The 17,129-nt window shown below is 33.9% G+C and overlaps 1 protein-coding gene across 6 annotated transcripts in view; it reads left to right on the top strand.

Moving 5' to 3' along the window:
* Window positions 1-17,129, top strand: part of HECTD2 (HECT domain E3 ubiquitin protein ligase 2) — a 70,202-nt gene that overhangs the window by 26,920 nt on the left and 26,153 nt on the right. For all 6 annotated transcript variants that reach the window (XR_013368231.1, XR_013368233.1, XR_013368232.1 and 3 more), the window contains exons 3-8: window positions 9,284-9,422; window positions 10,121-10,223; window positions 10,635-10,724; window positions 12,518-12,582; window positions 14,641-14,686; window positions 16,367-16,476. Coding sequence is in view for 3 of the 6 variants with exons in the window: in XM_077878419.1 (XP_077734545.1) it covers window positions 9,284-9,422; window positions 10,121-10,223; window positions 10,635-10,724; window positions 12,518-12,582; window positions 14,641-14,686; window positions 16,367-16,476 (553 nt within the window). In the remaining 3 variants the exon portion in view is untranslated. The remainder of the gene's footprint in view (window positions 1-9,283; window positions 9,423-10,120; window positions 10,224-10,634; window positions 10,725-12,517; window positions 12,583-14,640; window positions 14,687-16,366; window positions 16,477-17,129) is intronic.

The raw sequence follows: 17,129 nt of genomic DNA, 5'->3' as shown, positions 1-17,129 counted from the left end.
TGTCCAGCACCTTGTTGTTTTTAGTTAGTACATCTGGATATTTTTCTTTATTGGTGTATAAAGAGATTCCTCATTCTTTTTTATAATTCCACTGTATTAGATATACTATAACTTATTTAATAAGATCATATTAAAAGAGGGACGCCAGGGTGGCTCGGCGGTTGGGTGTCTGTCTTTGGCCCAGGACATGATCCTCGAGTCCCAGGACCGAGTCCCGTATCAGGCTCCCTACATAGAGCCTTCTTCTCTCTCTGTCTGTGTCTCTGCCTCTGTCTCTCTGTGTCTCTCATGAATAAATAAGTAAAATCTTTTAAAAAAATCCTATTAGGGATCCCTGGGTGGCGCAGTGGTTTGGCGCCTGCCTTTAGCCCAGGGCGCGATCCTGGAGACCCGGGATCGAATCCCACGTCGGGCTCCCGGTGCATGGAGCCTGCTTCTCCCTCTGCCTGTGTCTCTGCCTTTCTCTCTCTCTCTGTGACTATCATAAATAAATAAATAAATTTTTTAAATCCTATTAAAAGAAATGAGTTGTGTCCATTCTTTTACTAAATGATGCCACAGTGAATGAATCTGTACATACATCTTTTTGTGTTTCTAAGATATTCCTAAAAGTGGAATTGTTGGGTCTGAGAGTAAATGCATCTACAGTCTCCTTGAGTTTTTAATTCATCTGTGTATCTTCAGGTTCTAGCCTCTGTGGTACATAGGGTCTTTACTTGGCAGATAGTTTACTAAACGAGGAAATATATCTGGGTTTCTGGTCAGTTTTCCCTGTTGGAATGTTAGACCTTTCTCTATAATAAATTCTCTAAGATACATCCAGTATAAGGCATCCTTTCCACTAGAGGTAACCTTTTGTAAAAAGGACTTTTGAATATTTTTATAACTAGATCTGTAAAGAACATTTCACCTGTGTTTTTATTGCAGTTTTACAAACATAAACATCATTAAACTAAGTAAAAAGTACATCTTCAAAAAACTAATGAAAATATTGCAATATATTTGGCTCTGGTGACTAAAGTCCTATGAGTCAGAGGGTTTTTTTTCTCCCTCTTTCTTCCTTTCTCTCTCCCACCTTCAATTTTATTTTTTGCCAAATGTTTAGAAAATCACCCTAAAGACAATGATGTAAACACCACCTGTTATGACTAATCACTCTGGCCTCCCTGTTTTCAGTTGCCTGCCTGCCACTACTGACATAGTCAAAAGCAGTAAAAATACTGAATTGATAGAGGGATCCTTCAGTTTGTAGCTCATTTATTACCTGTCTGATACCCACACATTGTAAATTATGATATTAAATAAGAACTGAGTATTTGAGCTAATTACTACCAGTAACCGTCAGTTGCGATCTTAGACATTACACTTAGCCCTCATAAGCCTCCATTTACTCATTTATAGAATGAGGAATTGGAGTATTATGAGTTGTAAAATATCCTCTACTTCAAAGTTTTGTGACTTAAAGGGTTCATTTTCTAACATAGTGATTTTGTTTGATCCTTGTTGAGCTTTGTTTTGATATTTCATAGTTTACCAAGTCCTACTTCCATGTAAATTTAGGGTTCAGTTTTGCTACTTGTTCTTATACATGGTGGAAGATTTGGCATTATTTGATTGTGGAAAAAACATGGTGGTGTAACTTATCCAGATGGGTTTGAATCCTGGCTCTGTAACTGATGATTCTGGAAAAGTTAGATCTCTGTGCTTGTTTTTCCGTCTGTAACATAGCATAACAAAGAAGCTACCTCATAAGGCTGTAAGGATAAATGGAAAAAAAGCATTTAAAAGTATTCAGTTTCATGCCTTATGAAATTCAGTAAATGTGATAATATTATGGGCAGCTAAGTTGTAGGGAAGGGGCTGTGGTGGCAGGAGTTTTCTTTCTCTTGTTTCAGTTTTCTTTCTCTTATTTCATGAGTAATTGCACAAATGTTTAAAAATTTGAAACATCACACATATAGAAGAATCAACAGTTGTATACGGTTTTAGTAATAAAAGGAAAGCGCATGAACTTAGTGCTCGAATTAGGAAAAAGAACATTACAAGCTTCTGTGAACCCACCCAGTTGCATTGCCCTACCTTTTTGTCCAGGGGTAACTACTGTTCCTGTGATTTAAAAAAAAATAGTTTTGCTGTCTTTATACATTGCTATAAGCAATATACTGCTTAAATTATATATGTAATCACATACACACACTGCTTAGTTTTGAAAAATGGAATAGCAAGCATAAACTTTGGGTGTTTAAGGGACAGTATTCCCATTATTAGGTGAAGAGATGATAGTCTGAACAGTCTCTTGAGTCAGATCTAGCTTCAGCTTCCATAAGAATGCATGACTCCTTTCTGGGGAAGTTAGTGAGCAAGGTCATGAGTGAGTCCAGAGGAACAAAGCATGTCTGACAGAGCTGTGATTTGTTGGACTATGTATGTATTAGATGTCAGACAGAAATACAACCCCTCCATCTGTCAGGAGTACCAGGTTAAAGTGCCCTGAGGTGACCGGAGTGCCCTCAGCTGATTCAGATAGCCCAGCAAGAAATGGAGACCAGGGATTTCATCACCCCACTGGCAAGACAAGCCAAAGTACAGATAACAGTCTGGGCTGGGCTCACCTCTTCTTTCTATCTTCAGTTTAAAAAGAAGAGTACAGAAGTAGTCAGGATCTTGGTGTTGGCAGGCATCAAAATGACTCACTCTTGGGTCATTCTGTTTAAGTGTGTGCGGGGTACAGCTCTCACTTTCCAGGTCCTTTGTATAAGGACAACAACAAAAACAAAAAACCCCTCAAGATTAAAATACATGCATACATACATAGAATGATCTTGTTGCTTTGGGGCTTTCTCTAAAATTGCACAGAGCTGTGACTTGGTGTGGGTCTAGTTTCATCCCTTGTGCAACATGTTTGGTAGGCCTTTTTCATCTAGCAGTTCATGTCCTTGGATTCCAAGAAATTTTCTAGAAACTTTTCATTGATGATTTCCTCTCATCTGCTTCTCTTTTCTTGAGTAATAGGATCTCCTATTACTCAAAAGCCAGACTTTCTAATTTCCTAATTTCCGTATTTTTTTTCACTTCTATTTTCCATTTCTTTATGCTTTTGCTATACATTTTAAGGGCATTCCCTCAAAACCCTTCTATTAAATATTTTGTTTCTGCTAATATACTTTTAACGAATAGGAATTCTTTTTTCTCCCCTCTCTAAATATTTCATTTTTTATAGAACCCTCTTGTTTCCTGATTGTACTGTGTTTTATCCCTCTAAGTTAGTGATAGGTTTTTATTTTATGTATTTATGCATGTATTTTAGTCTCAAGGGGTTTTTGGGGGGTTTGTTGTTGTTCTTTACATTTATCTTGCCATGAATTCATAGGGAATGGGTTCCAGCAGCAGAGGTTCCTTTCCATTGGTTCTCACAAAATGTGCTTTGCTGGGTGGAGCAGGCTGGTGCTTCAGTTGAACCCAAATGCCTTTTTCTTCAGCTTCCTACTTTCTCTGATCATTTTCCTTCATGAACTTCAAGAAGCTATCTCGGCTCTTTGAGTGCTTAATATGCTCCATATATACATTAATTCTCTTGGCAAGAACCTTGCCTTTAACTTGCTTGTTTACAGCAATACCAACAGCAAGCTGGGTAACGTTGTAGACTCTTCCAGTTTTGCCATGGTAACATCTATGGGGCATTCATTTTTTAACAGTGCCCATTCCTTTGGTGGCGACAATATTACTTTTCTTGTAGATTAGCATCTATGTGGCCAAAGGAACAACTCCATGTTTTCTAAAAGTCCTAGAGAACACATAGCAGGTGCCTTTCCCCTTTCCCTATGAGTTGATGATTTTGGCAAATTACTAGAAGATGGTAGTTCTGGCTGAAAGTCTAGTGATAGGTTTCTACATTTTTTTCCCCTCCCTGCATGATTTCTGACTCTTCAAGGTTGCTCTTGTTTATTTGTTTTGGTTTCTACAATATTGAAATCCCATGAAGTCTGTTCACTCACATGCTGGTGGTTGATACTGGCTATAGGCCTTAAACTTTAAATAGGTTCTAGCTGGAACACCTACAGCTGGCCTTTTCATGGACTGCTTGGCTTCTTCACAGCATGGTGACTGAATTCCAAGGTGGAGCACCCCAAAAAGAGGCAGCCAAGCAGAAATTTTATTACCTTTTATAACCTAGTCATACAGCATCACTCTGTCACATTTTTTTATTAGTTAGGGATCCATTAAGGCTGACCCATATTCCAAGGGAGAAAAGTTAGACTCCATCTTTTCATAGAGGAATCTAAAAGAATTTATGGACTGACCTTAAAATGACTGCATCATGTCAACGTAAAATCCCAAAAGAGAACCCAGATCTTTTGACTCTTATTTTAGAACTTTTTCTTATACCCTGTTGTGGGGATAGGAAGTCGTAACTAAAATCAGGCGTTTAGATGACATTATGCATGGTAAGTTTCCATGCTGCTTCAGTTTCTCTATTATATGTCTTCATATAGTTCACTCTAATAGAGAATTTTAACTTTTTTGATTGGTTTGTAAGCCCTACCCATTTTGTTCTTAAATAGTTGTAAAGATGGAAGTTAGAGATTATTAAACTAGTGGTTTTCAAACCTATTTTTATTTTTTATTTTCATAGCAAAACACTTTTGAAAAGTAAAATTTTTCTTAGAGCATCATTATATTAAACAGAGGAAAGCTGAACTGCTCTAAGTAAACATACCCGCCATTACCAGTCCCATGAGGTAGCCCTTGAAGTTCTTTGGAGTCTTGGGAACAACAGACTTAGGTCACCTCTTTCATTTTATAATGTCAAAATTGAGGTTTAAGGAATTTCAGTGACCTATCTAAGGTTATGAAGGTTAGTGACCTAGCCAACAACAGGACCAAGCCCCTTACTCCCAAGGCTGGTGCTTTTTTTGTTGTTGTTACTACTTATTTATTATTTACTTAATTATAACTTAATTCAGGATGAAACGTAGAGTATAGCATTTTGCAACAGTATGTCACCAGCCGCAAACCTTTTAAAACAATATTTCCTTTCCAGCAATAGAGGGATAAGGAACGAACACCTAACCTCCATAGAGACTCTTGTTTACCTGTGATGTTGTCATTGCCATCTGTGCTAGATGGCCGGGAACAATCTTCAGTGTCCTAATCATGTGGCCAATTTAAAATGTCAGTCTTAATTTTGGTGACTACAGTTGTGGAAAACCACGTATTACTAGTTTTCAACCAGAGTCAGCTTCTGATAGCTTCTTGAAAACAGTGAGTTGGCTGGCAAAATTTGACTGATAATCTCACACTCTCATACACAGTTGTATTATGATCTTCACGGTTTTTTTCTATATACTTTCAGCTTCTACTAGAACCCTTATTCTTCTTGCACTGGCTTCAAGTGTTTTACTTAATGTTTCTAAGCAACCAACTAAAATTGGCAGCACTATATTAAAAGCAAGGGAAAATGATTACTGCTTATCAATTTAGCACACAGTGTTCCCAAGTATTGGCTGAATGAAACCAAAATGACAGGTTTTCGCTGATAAATATATTTTGGCTTTTTTCAGTGAATTTACGGTATTCTATGTTGCAGAAAAAAACCTGTATGTGATGGAACAAAGAATTGCCTGTTCCATTTATAATATCAGTTTGAGATTTAATTAATCTCACATCACTACATTTATTGATTTTCTCTTTTGAATTAGATTTTAATAACCATCTGTGAGAACAGACTGAAAGCTTGTCTCTGGAAACAATGCCTTGATATTTAGGGACATGAGAGCAGCTGTGAGCTGTTGTTCTTCCTTTCTTAATAGCTGAGTGTCACATCCTGTAGTTTGGCTTTCATTCACTAATGTGAGCAAATGATCTGCCTTTCTTTCTGACTCAAGTTCCATTTACATAGTACTTTAGCATTCTGTATTACTTTTCAGTCCAAGTTACCTTCTGACCTAAAAATAAATCCTGTCTGGGCCTCTGGTTCTAATCTCACCCTATAATCCTCTTGGCCTTACCATTACTATTTCTCTTACGTAAGAATCTTCCCACTCTCAGGCATTGCCAAAATCTAGTTCTCTTGCTAAAATTTCACTCTTCTTCCACCTCAGCATGGTATTAATAAAAATGAGTGGGTATAAAAATGTGTATATATGCTCTTGTGAGTGAATAAGTTAATTTATATTTGAATGAGTCTGTGTGTATCTAATAGTGGGTGTTTATAGCCAGGTTGGGAAAGGTGTGTGGGAAGGGATAGGAAAGGGTAAGCCTGGTGAAGAGGAAGAGAAACTGTAGAGGAGCCTCAAGACAATAGTAACAAGACTAGTGTTGGAGAGAAGAGACTATCATCTGTTTCTTTGCTGCTGAGATGCCCTTTCTTTCTTAATAAAGATTTCCAAACATAATAAATCATTTGTAGAGATATCTAATCTTACTTGCTAATGAATTAAACATCTGTCCAATATGTGCCTAAAGTAAAAATTACTAGAAATTGGATATTTCCATACTTAATAAAGGATATAAAAATCAGTTATGTAGAAGTGAATGAAAGAAACTTAATGTTTTTACTGTCAGCACCATGGTTCTTTCCTCTTACCACTGAACAATGTTTCTCAGTGTGACCCTCAGACTAGCAGCATCACCATCATCTGGTAACATGTTAGAAATACAAATTCTCGGGCCCCACCCCAGACCTACTGAATCACAAACTTTGGGGAAGGGCCTAGTAATCTGTGTTTTAACAAGCTCTCTATGTGATTCTGATATATTGTGAAATTTGAAAATCATCGCTTTTATTTATAAGAAATTGGCATCTCTGTAGTATCTTCTAATATGAAAGACATTTTAGTATAAAATATGCCCTAACACTAATGAAATTTATCTTAGTTCATTGAAGTTAGTGATAGATCTAGGAATAGATATTTATTGGGAGAGTGGATAAGGAAATACCTTATAGCTGCGTTACTACTGTCATGATTGATATAGCTATGTTTGTTTAGTTCAAAAATGTATCTTGATTACATAAGAATAGAATTAAAATTCTACATATGTACATTCCACTATTGTAGAATTTAGAATATGTAAAATATTCACCTATTCTATTGGTTTGAAAGTATTAATAATTAAGAAAATACAGTGACCAAAATAAAGTGCTTAGTAGATGGGCTCAGCAGCAGAATGGAGGAGACAGGAATAAATGAACTGGAATATAGAACAATGGAAATTACCCAATCTGAGCAATAGACAGAAAATAGACTAGAAAGCATGAATTATCTCAGGGACCTGCAGGACCATAACAGAAGTAGTTACATTCTTGTCATTGGTGTCTTGGAAGGACAGTAGAAAGAGGGTAAGCTGAAAAAGTACTCAGAAATGACTGAAAGCTTCCTATATTTGGCAAGAGACCTAAACCTACAGGTTTGAGAAACTGAGCAAACCACATTCAGGATAAGCCCAAAGAAATCTATGTCAAGATATATGATAACTTAAATCTCTGAAAACTAAAGACCTTTGAAAAGCAGCCAGGGAGAAACACCCCCTTACTTACAGAATAAGGATAATTAATAATTATAAACTGAGAACTGAAGAAGAAACGTAATAGGTACAATTTCTACACTGATAAAATGATAACACCAATAGACTATGATAAGTTATGTATATATAATATATTTAGAGCAACAGATGAATCAAAATGGAATTCTAAAAAATGTTCAAGTAATCCACAAGACAATAGGAAAAAGAAAACCAATGGAAAATAAAAAATAAAATGACAAACTTAAGCCCTAATGGATCAATATAGCCAGGTTACATTAAATGTAAGTGGTCTAAAATACATCAACTAAAAGAGATTGGCAGAGTAGATTAAAAAACATGACCTAACTATATGCCGTCTATAAGAAACTCAATTCAAATACAATAATATAGGCAGGTTGAAAGTAAAAGGGTGGGAAAAGATATATATAGTAATGGCTGTATTAATATCAGATAAGGTAGACTTAGCACAAAGAAATTATTGGAGAGAGAAAGGGACATTATATAGTGATAAAATCAAAATTACAAGGAAACAATTAGAAATATTTTTTAGAATTTAAAAATGAACCAGAAAGAACACAAAAGCAAACAAACACACATACCAGAGAATGCCTTGAGAGAACTAGAAGATGAACGAAATGTTTAAAATTTAAAAAGAAATGAAGAAAGCTAAAAATTTGAGAGAAATTAAAATTAAAATAGGCAGAGTCTAACATCTGGATAATTGGAGCAGGGAGGAACTTGGTAAGACTCTATTCCTCAACTGGTCAATGGTTTCAGAGGTGTTTATCTTATAATAACTCATTAAGCCATAGATTCCTTCTGTGAGATTTTTTTGTATTTTCTTTTTTTTTTTTAAGATTTTATTTATTTATTCATGATAGACATAGAGAGAGAGAGAGAGAGAGAGAGAGAGAGGCAGAGACACAGGCAGAGGGAGAAGCAGGCTCCATGCCGAGAGCCCAATGTGGGACTCGATCCCAGGACTCCAGGATCACGCCCTGGACCAAAGGCAGGCGTCAAACCACTGAGCCACCCAGGGATCCCCTGTATTTATTTTCTTTCCAATTAAAAGATTATGAAATGCAACAAAAAGGCAAAGGGTAAACTGGCAAATATTTAACAAAAAAATATATTAAAATGTCATACAAATTGATTTTTTTAAAGAGGCAAAAACTACAATAGTTACAGAGAATGTAAATAAATGGTTTGCTTATATTCAGAAAGGTAATAACACTAAAAACATTGAGTCTTACTAAAGTACTTCCTGGAAGACAACTTTTGGGAAAGGAAAAAGGGAAAGAAACTTTACATTACCTCTGGATAATGTTTAATATAAGATATGGCCTAATATCTGTTGTGGATGAAGTTGGGGTTAGGGGGGACTGGTGGCAATAGAGCCTTCAGTAAGTACCCTTCCCTGTGGTAGATTTTCTGTTATATGATCTCAAGGGGAATGCAATCCCAAATAATTCATTTGCTTTCTGTTCATGTTGAGTTAGCCTGACATTTTATGATTTAGAAAAATTTTACTATTAATTACATTGAATGGGGGATCCCTGGGTGGCTCAGCGGTTTAGTGCCTGCCTTCCACCCAAGGTGTGGTCCTGGAGTCCTGGGATCCAGTCCCACATCAGGCTCCCTGCATGGAGCCTGTTTCTCCCTCTGCCTGTGTCTCTGCCTCTCTCTCTGTGTCTCTCATGAATGAATCAATAAAAAAATTTTTTAAAATTACATTGAATGCTTTTTTTATACTTCCCAGTGAGAGACCTACCATCAATTTGCCTTGATGTTAGACAAAAACAGCGCATTTCTGTAGACCCATTATCATCTGAAATAAAGGCCCCAGTTCTTCCAGAACCTGTCCTTCCTCGCCAGCCCAAAACTATGAAAGACTTTCAGTAAGTTTCAGCTCACTGTTATGTGTAGACATACAGTCATCTGCATGCCAGTACTTTACATCATTTAATATTTTTGTGTGAGAAATTGATTGAACCTGCGGCTCTTTATAAGGCCTTGGTCAAGAGTGAAGATACAAAAGATTGGATATCTCCAGTTGAAAGTGAAAATAAATATATAAATAACCGGTAAGGGGTAGCTAATGCTGCAGCAAAAGAAACAACACTAAATAAGAATATGAGTTAAAACAGACAAAAGGAGGTAAAGGTGGTGATAAAATAATGTTTCCTTTTTTAAAAAAATACAATTTCATCTACTATGTGACACATAAACTGTAAAAGCTATGTGACTACCAAAAATAATCCAAATGGGTACTAGAAGGACTAAGTGATAATAAGAAAGTAGAGACAGAGAATGTAAACAGAATCTCTCAAGAAGTTTGGCTATGAAAAGTATTAATTGTAAGGAGCATGTCAAGAATGACCTTTTTAAAGAGCAAGTGAATGGAAAGCTGAATTAATATCATGATCTATTTAAGAATTATAAGTTCATAAACTATATTTACATTAACTGGAACATACTGTATTCAGCTTCAGTGTTTCAGATTACATATTTGGTGACATTTATTTTTAAAGAAGTAATGCTATTTTATCTGAATAATATTTCTATCTGTTATAGTTAATGTATGTTTTCATTTTAGGGAAGATGTAGAAAAAGCTAAGTCAACAGGAGATTGGAAAGCAGTACATGATTTTTATCTAACAACATTTGATTCTTTCCCAGAACTAAATGCTGCATTTAAGGTAATAACACATAAAACACATTTTTCAGTTTTAGTTTTAAATTTTCCAAAGAAGATATGATAACTTAGTTCTTTTTCTACCTAATAATGACTTAAGCAGCTATTTAACAAACATATGTATATATTAATTTCTGAAATTATACCCATCACAAATAAATATTACTTAAGTGTTATCTCAAAGATTGTGTTTGTACTAATGATGAAGTTTGACTCCATTCTTTTAGTTTTAAAAAACAAACTGATTAAAATAATTCTTATATATTCATTTTTATTTCTAGCCTTTTGCCTAAAAGTTCTTTTTCATCATCCTTGTAAAAAATATTAGAAATTGTGAAGTAATGGTTATGTTTCAAAATTACTAAGAACAGTCCTTAAATGTTATATACACTTAATTTATTAATTGCATTTGCAGAAAGATGCCACCGCCTCATTTAATACCATTGAAGATTCTGGGATTAATGCTAAATTTGTGAATGCTGTGTATGATGCCTTACTTAATACTGTAAGTACTATTTATGAACAAATGCAAATATTATAGTTCTTTGTCTCTTTTGTATTTCAAAAGCAGCCACACAAATACTGTAATAATCACCTTGTAGCCTAATTATATAATTTTATAGTAAATTTAGTTGGAATTCTCAAAAGTTAGACTTTTTTGTTATTAAATGAGAATTAAGGAGAAAATACTTTTATGTCTAGTCCTTCTTTGGGAAAGCTCGCTGAAATAAAATCATGCTTCATTTAGTCAGCAAAAGGAAATAAATTATTTGATTGTATTGACATTGCACTGAATCTATAGTGGTTCTCAAATTTTAGTATGTATCAGAATACAGGAAGGGCTTCTTAAAATACAGAGTTTCAGATTCATTGGGTCTGGCATATAGCCCAAGCATTTATGTTTCTAACAAGTTCCCAGAGACCACATTTTGAGAACTACAGTGCTGTCGATGAATTTATGAGGAGTTGACATTTTTTAATCCATGAGCATGGTATATCTCTCCAATCATACTTAGATCTTCTTTAGTTTTTCTTGGTAATGCTTTGTAATTTTTGGATAAATACCTTATACATATCTTGTTACATTTAGTTCTAATACTTAATTTTTTATGCTATTGTAGTTTCATTTTCTAATTACTAGGATATAGAAATACTTTCATATATTTATTTTTATTTACCATGCCAAATTCACTCATTAATTCTAATAGCTCATCAGTCATTTTATTTGGATTTTCTGTATTGACAGCCTTATCATTTGTGAAAAATAAGACTTTCACCTCTTCAGTCCTTCTGTCTTGCATATATGGATGGATAGATATAAGTATTTGCCTCATTGCACTGGCTAGAATCTCTTGTACCATTTTGCATGAAAGAAGTAATAGTATCTTTGTCTTATTTCTAATCTTTGTACTTATTATTAAATACGTGAAAAGCTACATAATAACAATTGTCATGAGAGAAATGTAAATAACATTACACATCCATTCAAAATGAGTAAAAGGTTTTTTAAGTACCATGAATTGTGGGACAGCTGGAACTTTCATACCGTGATGAAGTAGTATAAACTAGTACAACCACTTTGGAGAATTGACGTTATTTACTAACACTAAGCATGTATATATACTGTGACCCAAAATGTTCCATTCCTAGGACATTTGTCTGACTTCTTTTGGCTCGAAATGATATCAGTGTTTTATAGACACTAAAAAATTAAAGCTACAACACAAGGGGAAAACTCTCTAAAATGGAAATAAGATTTTTCTTTTAATATTTGAATTATTAAACTATATAGGAATGTTATTTTATGCCTTTTCCAAGTCCAGTTATGATAAAAATTGTATTTTTTATTGAACATAATTTTATTGCACTTAATAATGAATTGTGGATTTAGCTGCTAATTGTAACTTGTTAATGGTAGTAATAAATTTATTTAAATATATGCAGTTGTGTTCTGTTGTTAAACGTGCTACTCTTTGACTTGTGTTCATGATTTTATCCTGCCAAGCCAGGGAAAGTGAAATTTTTTTCAGTTATATAAAACTGATTGGCCATCAGAGGGCCACCATATACATTTTGCAGGGTTTTTTTGTGCACAGCACATCTCAGGGAGCATTCTCATTGTACTCTTATGACATTGGTGCTCTAGTGCTTAGATGTGAAAATCATACTGCCATAAATGGTAGTCCTCAGTCATCAAGCCTTATTTTAGTTATTAAAACAACTCTGTAAATACAAATAACATATAAAAGTCACCTAAGTACCTAATCCTGATTTTTTATTATTTTCTTTTGTCCGTAGCCTCAAGACATTCAGAAGACAGTATTAAAGGGAATCATTAACAGCTTATTACGAGAATGGAAAGGGTAATTTTACCTAATATTTAGTTAATATAAATAATTTCTATGTCCCATACAATATATATATATGTATTATAAATAAGTATATACTTATTGGTATATATAAATATATACCAATTTATATATATATAAATATATATTTATAATATATATATTTTTTACTCTCAGATTTTAGTTGATTTAAAAACAGATCAGAAAGAAACTATAAACCATTTATGACCAGAAAAACCCTGTAAAACACTTATGACAAAACTTTTTAACTTGAGATTTGTGACTTCTCGGAAGGCTCCATAAAGGGTGGGCTTCACAGAATCTGTGAATCCTTTAAAATTGTATATAAAATTTGTTATGTACAGATATATGTGTGGTATAAAAATGGGGTGGATAGTTACATCAGTAACCTAGAATTAAATTATATGGACATTAAATTTAGCCTTGGATTTCTTAGTAGCTAGAGCAAAATTTTTCTTCTTTCTAATATAAGGAAATATAAGTTTGGCTACTGAAATTTTTTTTTCTGGAACTAAATCTTGAATCATTATATAAGGAATGATGAGCAATGTAATTAATATTATTTAAGTAGCGTATAACTTAAATAATAGCTTCTACCAAAGCCAAAGAAATAATAATTCAAATGTTTATATTAAGCCCCATTTAAATATAATATTAAGCCCCATTTAAAAATTATTAAATGTTAAGGGGCACTTGGGTGGCTCAGTCAATTGAGCACCTGAGTCTTGGTTTCAGCTCAAGTCATGATCTCATGGGTCATGGGATCTAGCCCCACATCAGGCTTCACACTCTGGTGGGGATCTGCTTGAGCTTCTCTCCCTCTGCCCATCCTCACTCACATGCATGCACTTTCCCTCTCTTTCTCTCTCTCTTTCAAATAAATTTTTAAAATTATTACTAAATGTTAAATGTACCCTATTTTTTTAATAGCATTGCTCTGATTTTCAAAGAAATTCATGGTTATTACAGAAAATTTAGAGAAAGCACTACTAGTATTTTTTTTTAAAAGTAAACATGTCAATATTTTGCCATCTTTTTTCTAGTCACCTTTTTAAAACAATTGAAACTATACTGTGTAGTTTCATGTGATTTTTTAACAGTATTTTTCCTAATTTGTCATTATTGTAATAAATTTGCATTTTCCTTAAATTGTATGGTTTTGAGGTGAACCATTTTTAATTCAAGAAGTTACTTCAGAGTATTTATGAAAGGGTATTCAGTAGATCCTGAGAGGGCAAGAAAGAAACACTCGGCAGCTTTGAGGATAACAACAACTCTTGGTCAAATTTGATAATGTGAATATCCAGATTAATATGGAAAAAGATTACATATTAGTTACTTCCCAGAGGTATTCAAATACGAATTTAATTTCAAATTTAATTAGAAACATACTAGATGCATTTACAGTGTGATTTGATTTGCAGACTTTTCTATATCATTTCAGAAATAGATGTATAAACACAAGCATATTTTCTTTCTTCAATTCATCAATATTTTTAAGCTATCAACTATCCTTTATTAAAACAAAAATATAAATATTCTAAAATTGTTGATTATTCTTCAGGCTTTCAACTCTTTCCTGAGTTAGTCTTGATATTTACCTTATAAAATGTTATAGCCCACTTAATTCATTTTTTTCTTTTAAGATTTTGTTTATTTGAGAGAAAGAGCATGTAAGAACATGAGCAGGGGGAGGGGCAGAGAGAAAGAATCTCAAGCAGACCCCATGCTGAGTGTGGAGCCCAACACAGGGCTCCATCTCACAACCCTGAGATCATGACCTGAGCTAAAATTGAGAATAAGATGCTTAACCGACTGGACCACCCAGGCGCCCCTACTTAATTCACTTTTTAGGTGTCTTCTGAACCAGCCAAGAATAAGCACAGAAGAATCTATATATTTCTATGTCTCAGTAATTATACATATTAACTTAAGTCTCATTTTTGGCTTTTACCAACTGAATTCTCACAAAAACATGTGCTGATCATTTTTTGTTAGATGCCATAAGATTAAATACTAATCTGTAAGCAATTATGCTTGTTTCTTTTACAGTCCACGAACAAAAGATGATCTTAGAGCATATTTTATACTTTTACAGGTAAGAAAGCAAGAACTAAAGTTGTCTAATTCAGATCTCAATCTATGCATGTGTTAAGGGAAATGATACCAAGTGCTAGGTATTATTTTTTTGCAACATTATTGATATTTTTTAGATTATAGTGTTACTAGAGCATGAAAGTTATAACAGATAAACAATGAGAAGCTAAATTATATTTGGGATTAAAATTTTAATGTAGTTCTTGCCTTTCTGCTGTGGTATTCAGGAATAAGCAGAATGAAAGCACCTTTTCTTCCTCTAATCACCTTCTTCTAACTAGCTTTACTGGGCTCCAGAACTTTCTTTTATTTCCCAACTAGTAGTTTTCTAACTTCTCTAGGTATTTTTAATAATTGCTTACATTACATTTCAATGGAAAAATCAAGGTGGTTGCTTATGTTTGCTGAAGGAAAGGTGATGAACTTTCTCCTCTTGAAAGATACAGATTTGTAGATACAAATAAAAAGGTCCAAACAAATGAAAAGCGATTTTTAGTTTGTATTATTTTTTTGAGAAAGAAGTATGTTATTACATAACTAGCATACTGCTTTTGTATTAGTCTTTACAATTTACAAAAGGTGTTTGCATATATTATTATCTCACTTAAAGGTAAGAAAAATAAGATACAGAGTTTAGTTTAATATTATGTCCAGTAAAAGGAAATATGCATGGTGAAAATAAAAGAAGGGGGATAAAGGAGAAAAAATTGGAGAAAAAGGAGAAAAATAGACAAGAGGTAGTTGAGAGATATAAGAAGGAGAAATAGGAAGGACAAAGGCAACACTAAAAGAACAGACATCTATGTAGACAGTAAAAGCTAGAGAAATGACAGCTGAAGTTTGGATTTTGTGAGCGAGTCTGTGGGTCAGCGGTAAGCTCTGCCCATGATGCCTTCTCATGAGCACCACTAGGTGAGGCTATCAGCTGGAGGTACTCTGATTTTGAATTTGTCCTTGCCACTAAGTCAGTTTTGAAAAACAGATGGTGCTTAATTCCCACAGCTTATTTTTCAGTAATACTGATTTTTTTTCCAGGAAATTCTGAAATACACATTGTGATGAGAGTATAGGTTTTAGAGATGTAACTAGAGACTCCAAGCATTCCTTCTGTGTCCCTTTGACATTTGAAAGCTGCCAGAAGCTGTGATGTGGTTCTCTCCTTATTCTTTGTAAGACATGCACCGAATTCATTTCACAGTGGCAAAAGTTTCACAACCAGCTTTTATTTCATTTTTCTAGCATTCTTTTTTAATCAAGGAAGAACTAGGTTTTTTTGTTTGTTTGCTTAATTGGATCATAGTGACTACCATGGAACAAGGTGCCTTACATACACTTTATTTTTACTACTTAAAAGAAATAAGATAGATATTATCATTCCTATTTTACAGATGAGGACATTGAGAATCAAACTTTAAGGAATATGCCTGCAGTGGTAGAATCAGCCCTCAGACCCAGATCTGTCTTAATTTCAAAGCCCATGCTCTTTCTGCTATACCACAGCCAAAATCAAAGTCTCTGTTAATTAAATAAACAAATAGATTATTGTTTTTTAGGATTTCACCCAGTATTTCATAGTCTCAAATTTAGTTTCCGAATTTACCACTTAGCTCATTAAGCTTAGTGTCTTTCCTTTTACATGTTAACAAAATTTTAACACAATTATCTTTAATATCTTTTTCAGAATCCTCAATTTAATAATACATCTACGTATGTCATCTATGCTCACTTGCTACGGCAGATAGCTACCTTAGTGGAAGCTGATCATCATTTCCTAGTTCACTGGTTTAAAAAGTAAATCATTCTATCATATTAATAAGAACTCTTATAATCGTACAGTATCAAGTTTGATATTAGTTATTTTATAATAAAATATATTTAAATGTTTTCAGGTCTTTAGAAATGATCTACTTAACCATATTCAAACCCAATTATAAACATATACCTTAGTACCACAGAGAAGATAATTAAACATCTGTTTTGAAAGCAAGTAACCATTTTGCTGGTACAGACTGTTGTTCAAGTTTCTGTCCACAGCTCTAGCTTATTACACAGCACCTTCCTGTCAGTGGTTTTCATATGTCACAAAGGTGGTGACTGGATTTTCTCAGATACTGCTACTTCAATTTGTGTCTTCTTATTTCCTGTTCATCATTACTTCCATAGTACCTTTTCCTTACCTAATGACGGCACCATAAAATATAGGGTAGCCATCATTATCAACTTACTAAAAAAACAGTCTGTTTTTCCATAGAAGTACACTCCCATACACAATGATTTTTCTCCATTTTTGATAAAATGTTAGAGGGAATATTTTCAAAATTAATTTTAAAGACAGTTGGTTCTCATTATTCATATTTATGTTCTGTAAAGTCACTGCTAACACTGAATTAACAAATACTGAATCACTGATCCTATGGGACATAACAGGGTTAGGTTCCAATGAG

The sequence above is a fragment of the Canis aureus genome, chromosome 29 (genome assembly GCF_053574225.1).
Source record: "Canis aureus isolate CA01 chromosome 29, VMU_Caureus_v.1.0, whole genome shotgun sequence".
In the NCBI taxonomy this organism is placed as follows: domain Eukaryota; kingdom Metazoa; phylum Chordata; class Mammalia; order Carnivora; family Canidae; genus Canis; species Canis aureus.
The sequence above is the reverse complement of the archived record's forward strand: the minus strand, read 5'-3'. Positions and strand labels throughout refer to the sequence as shown.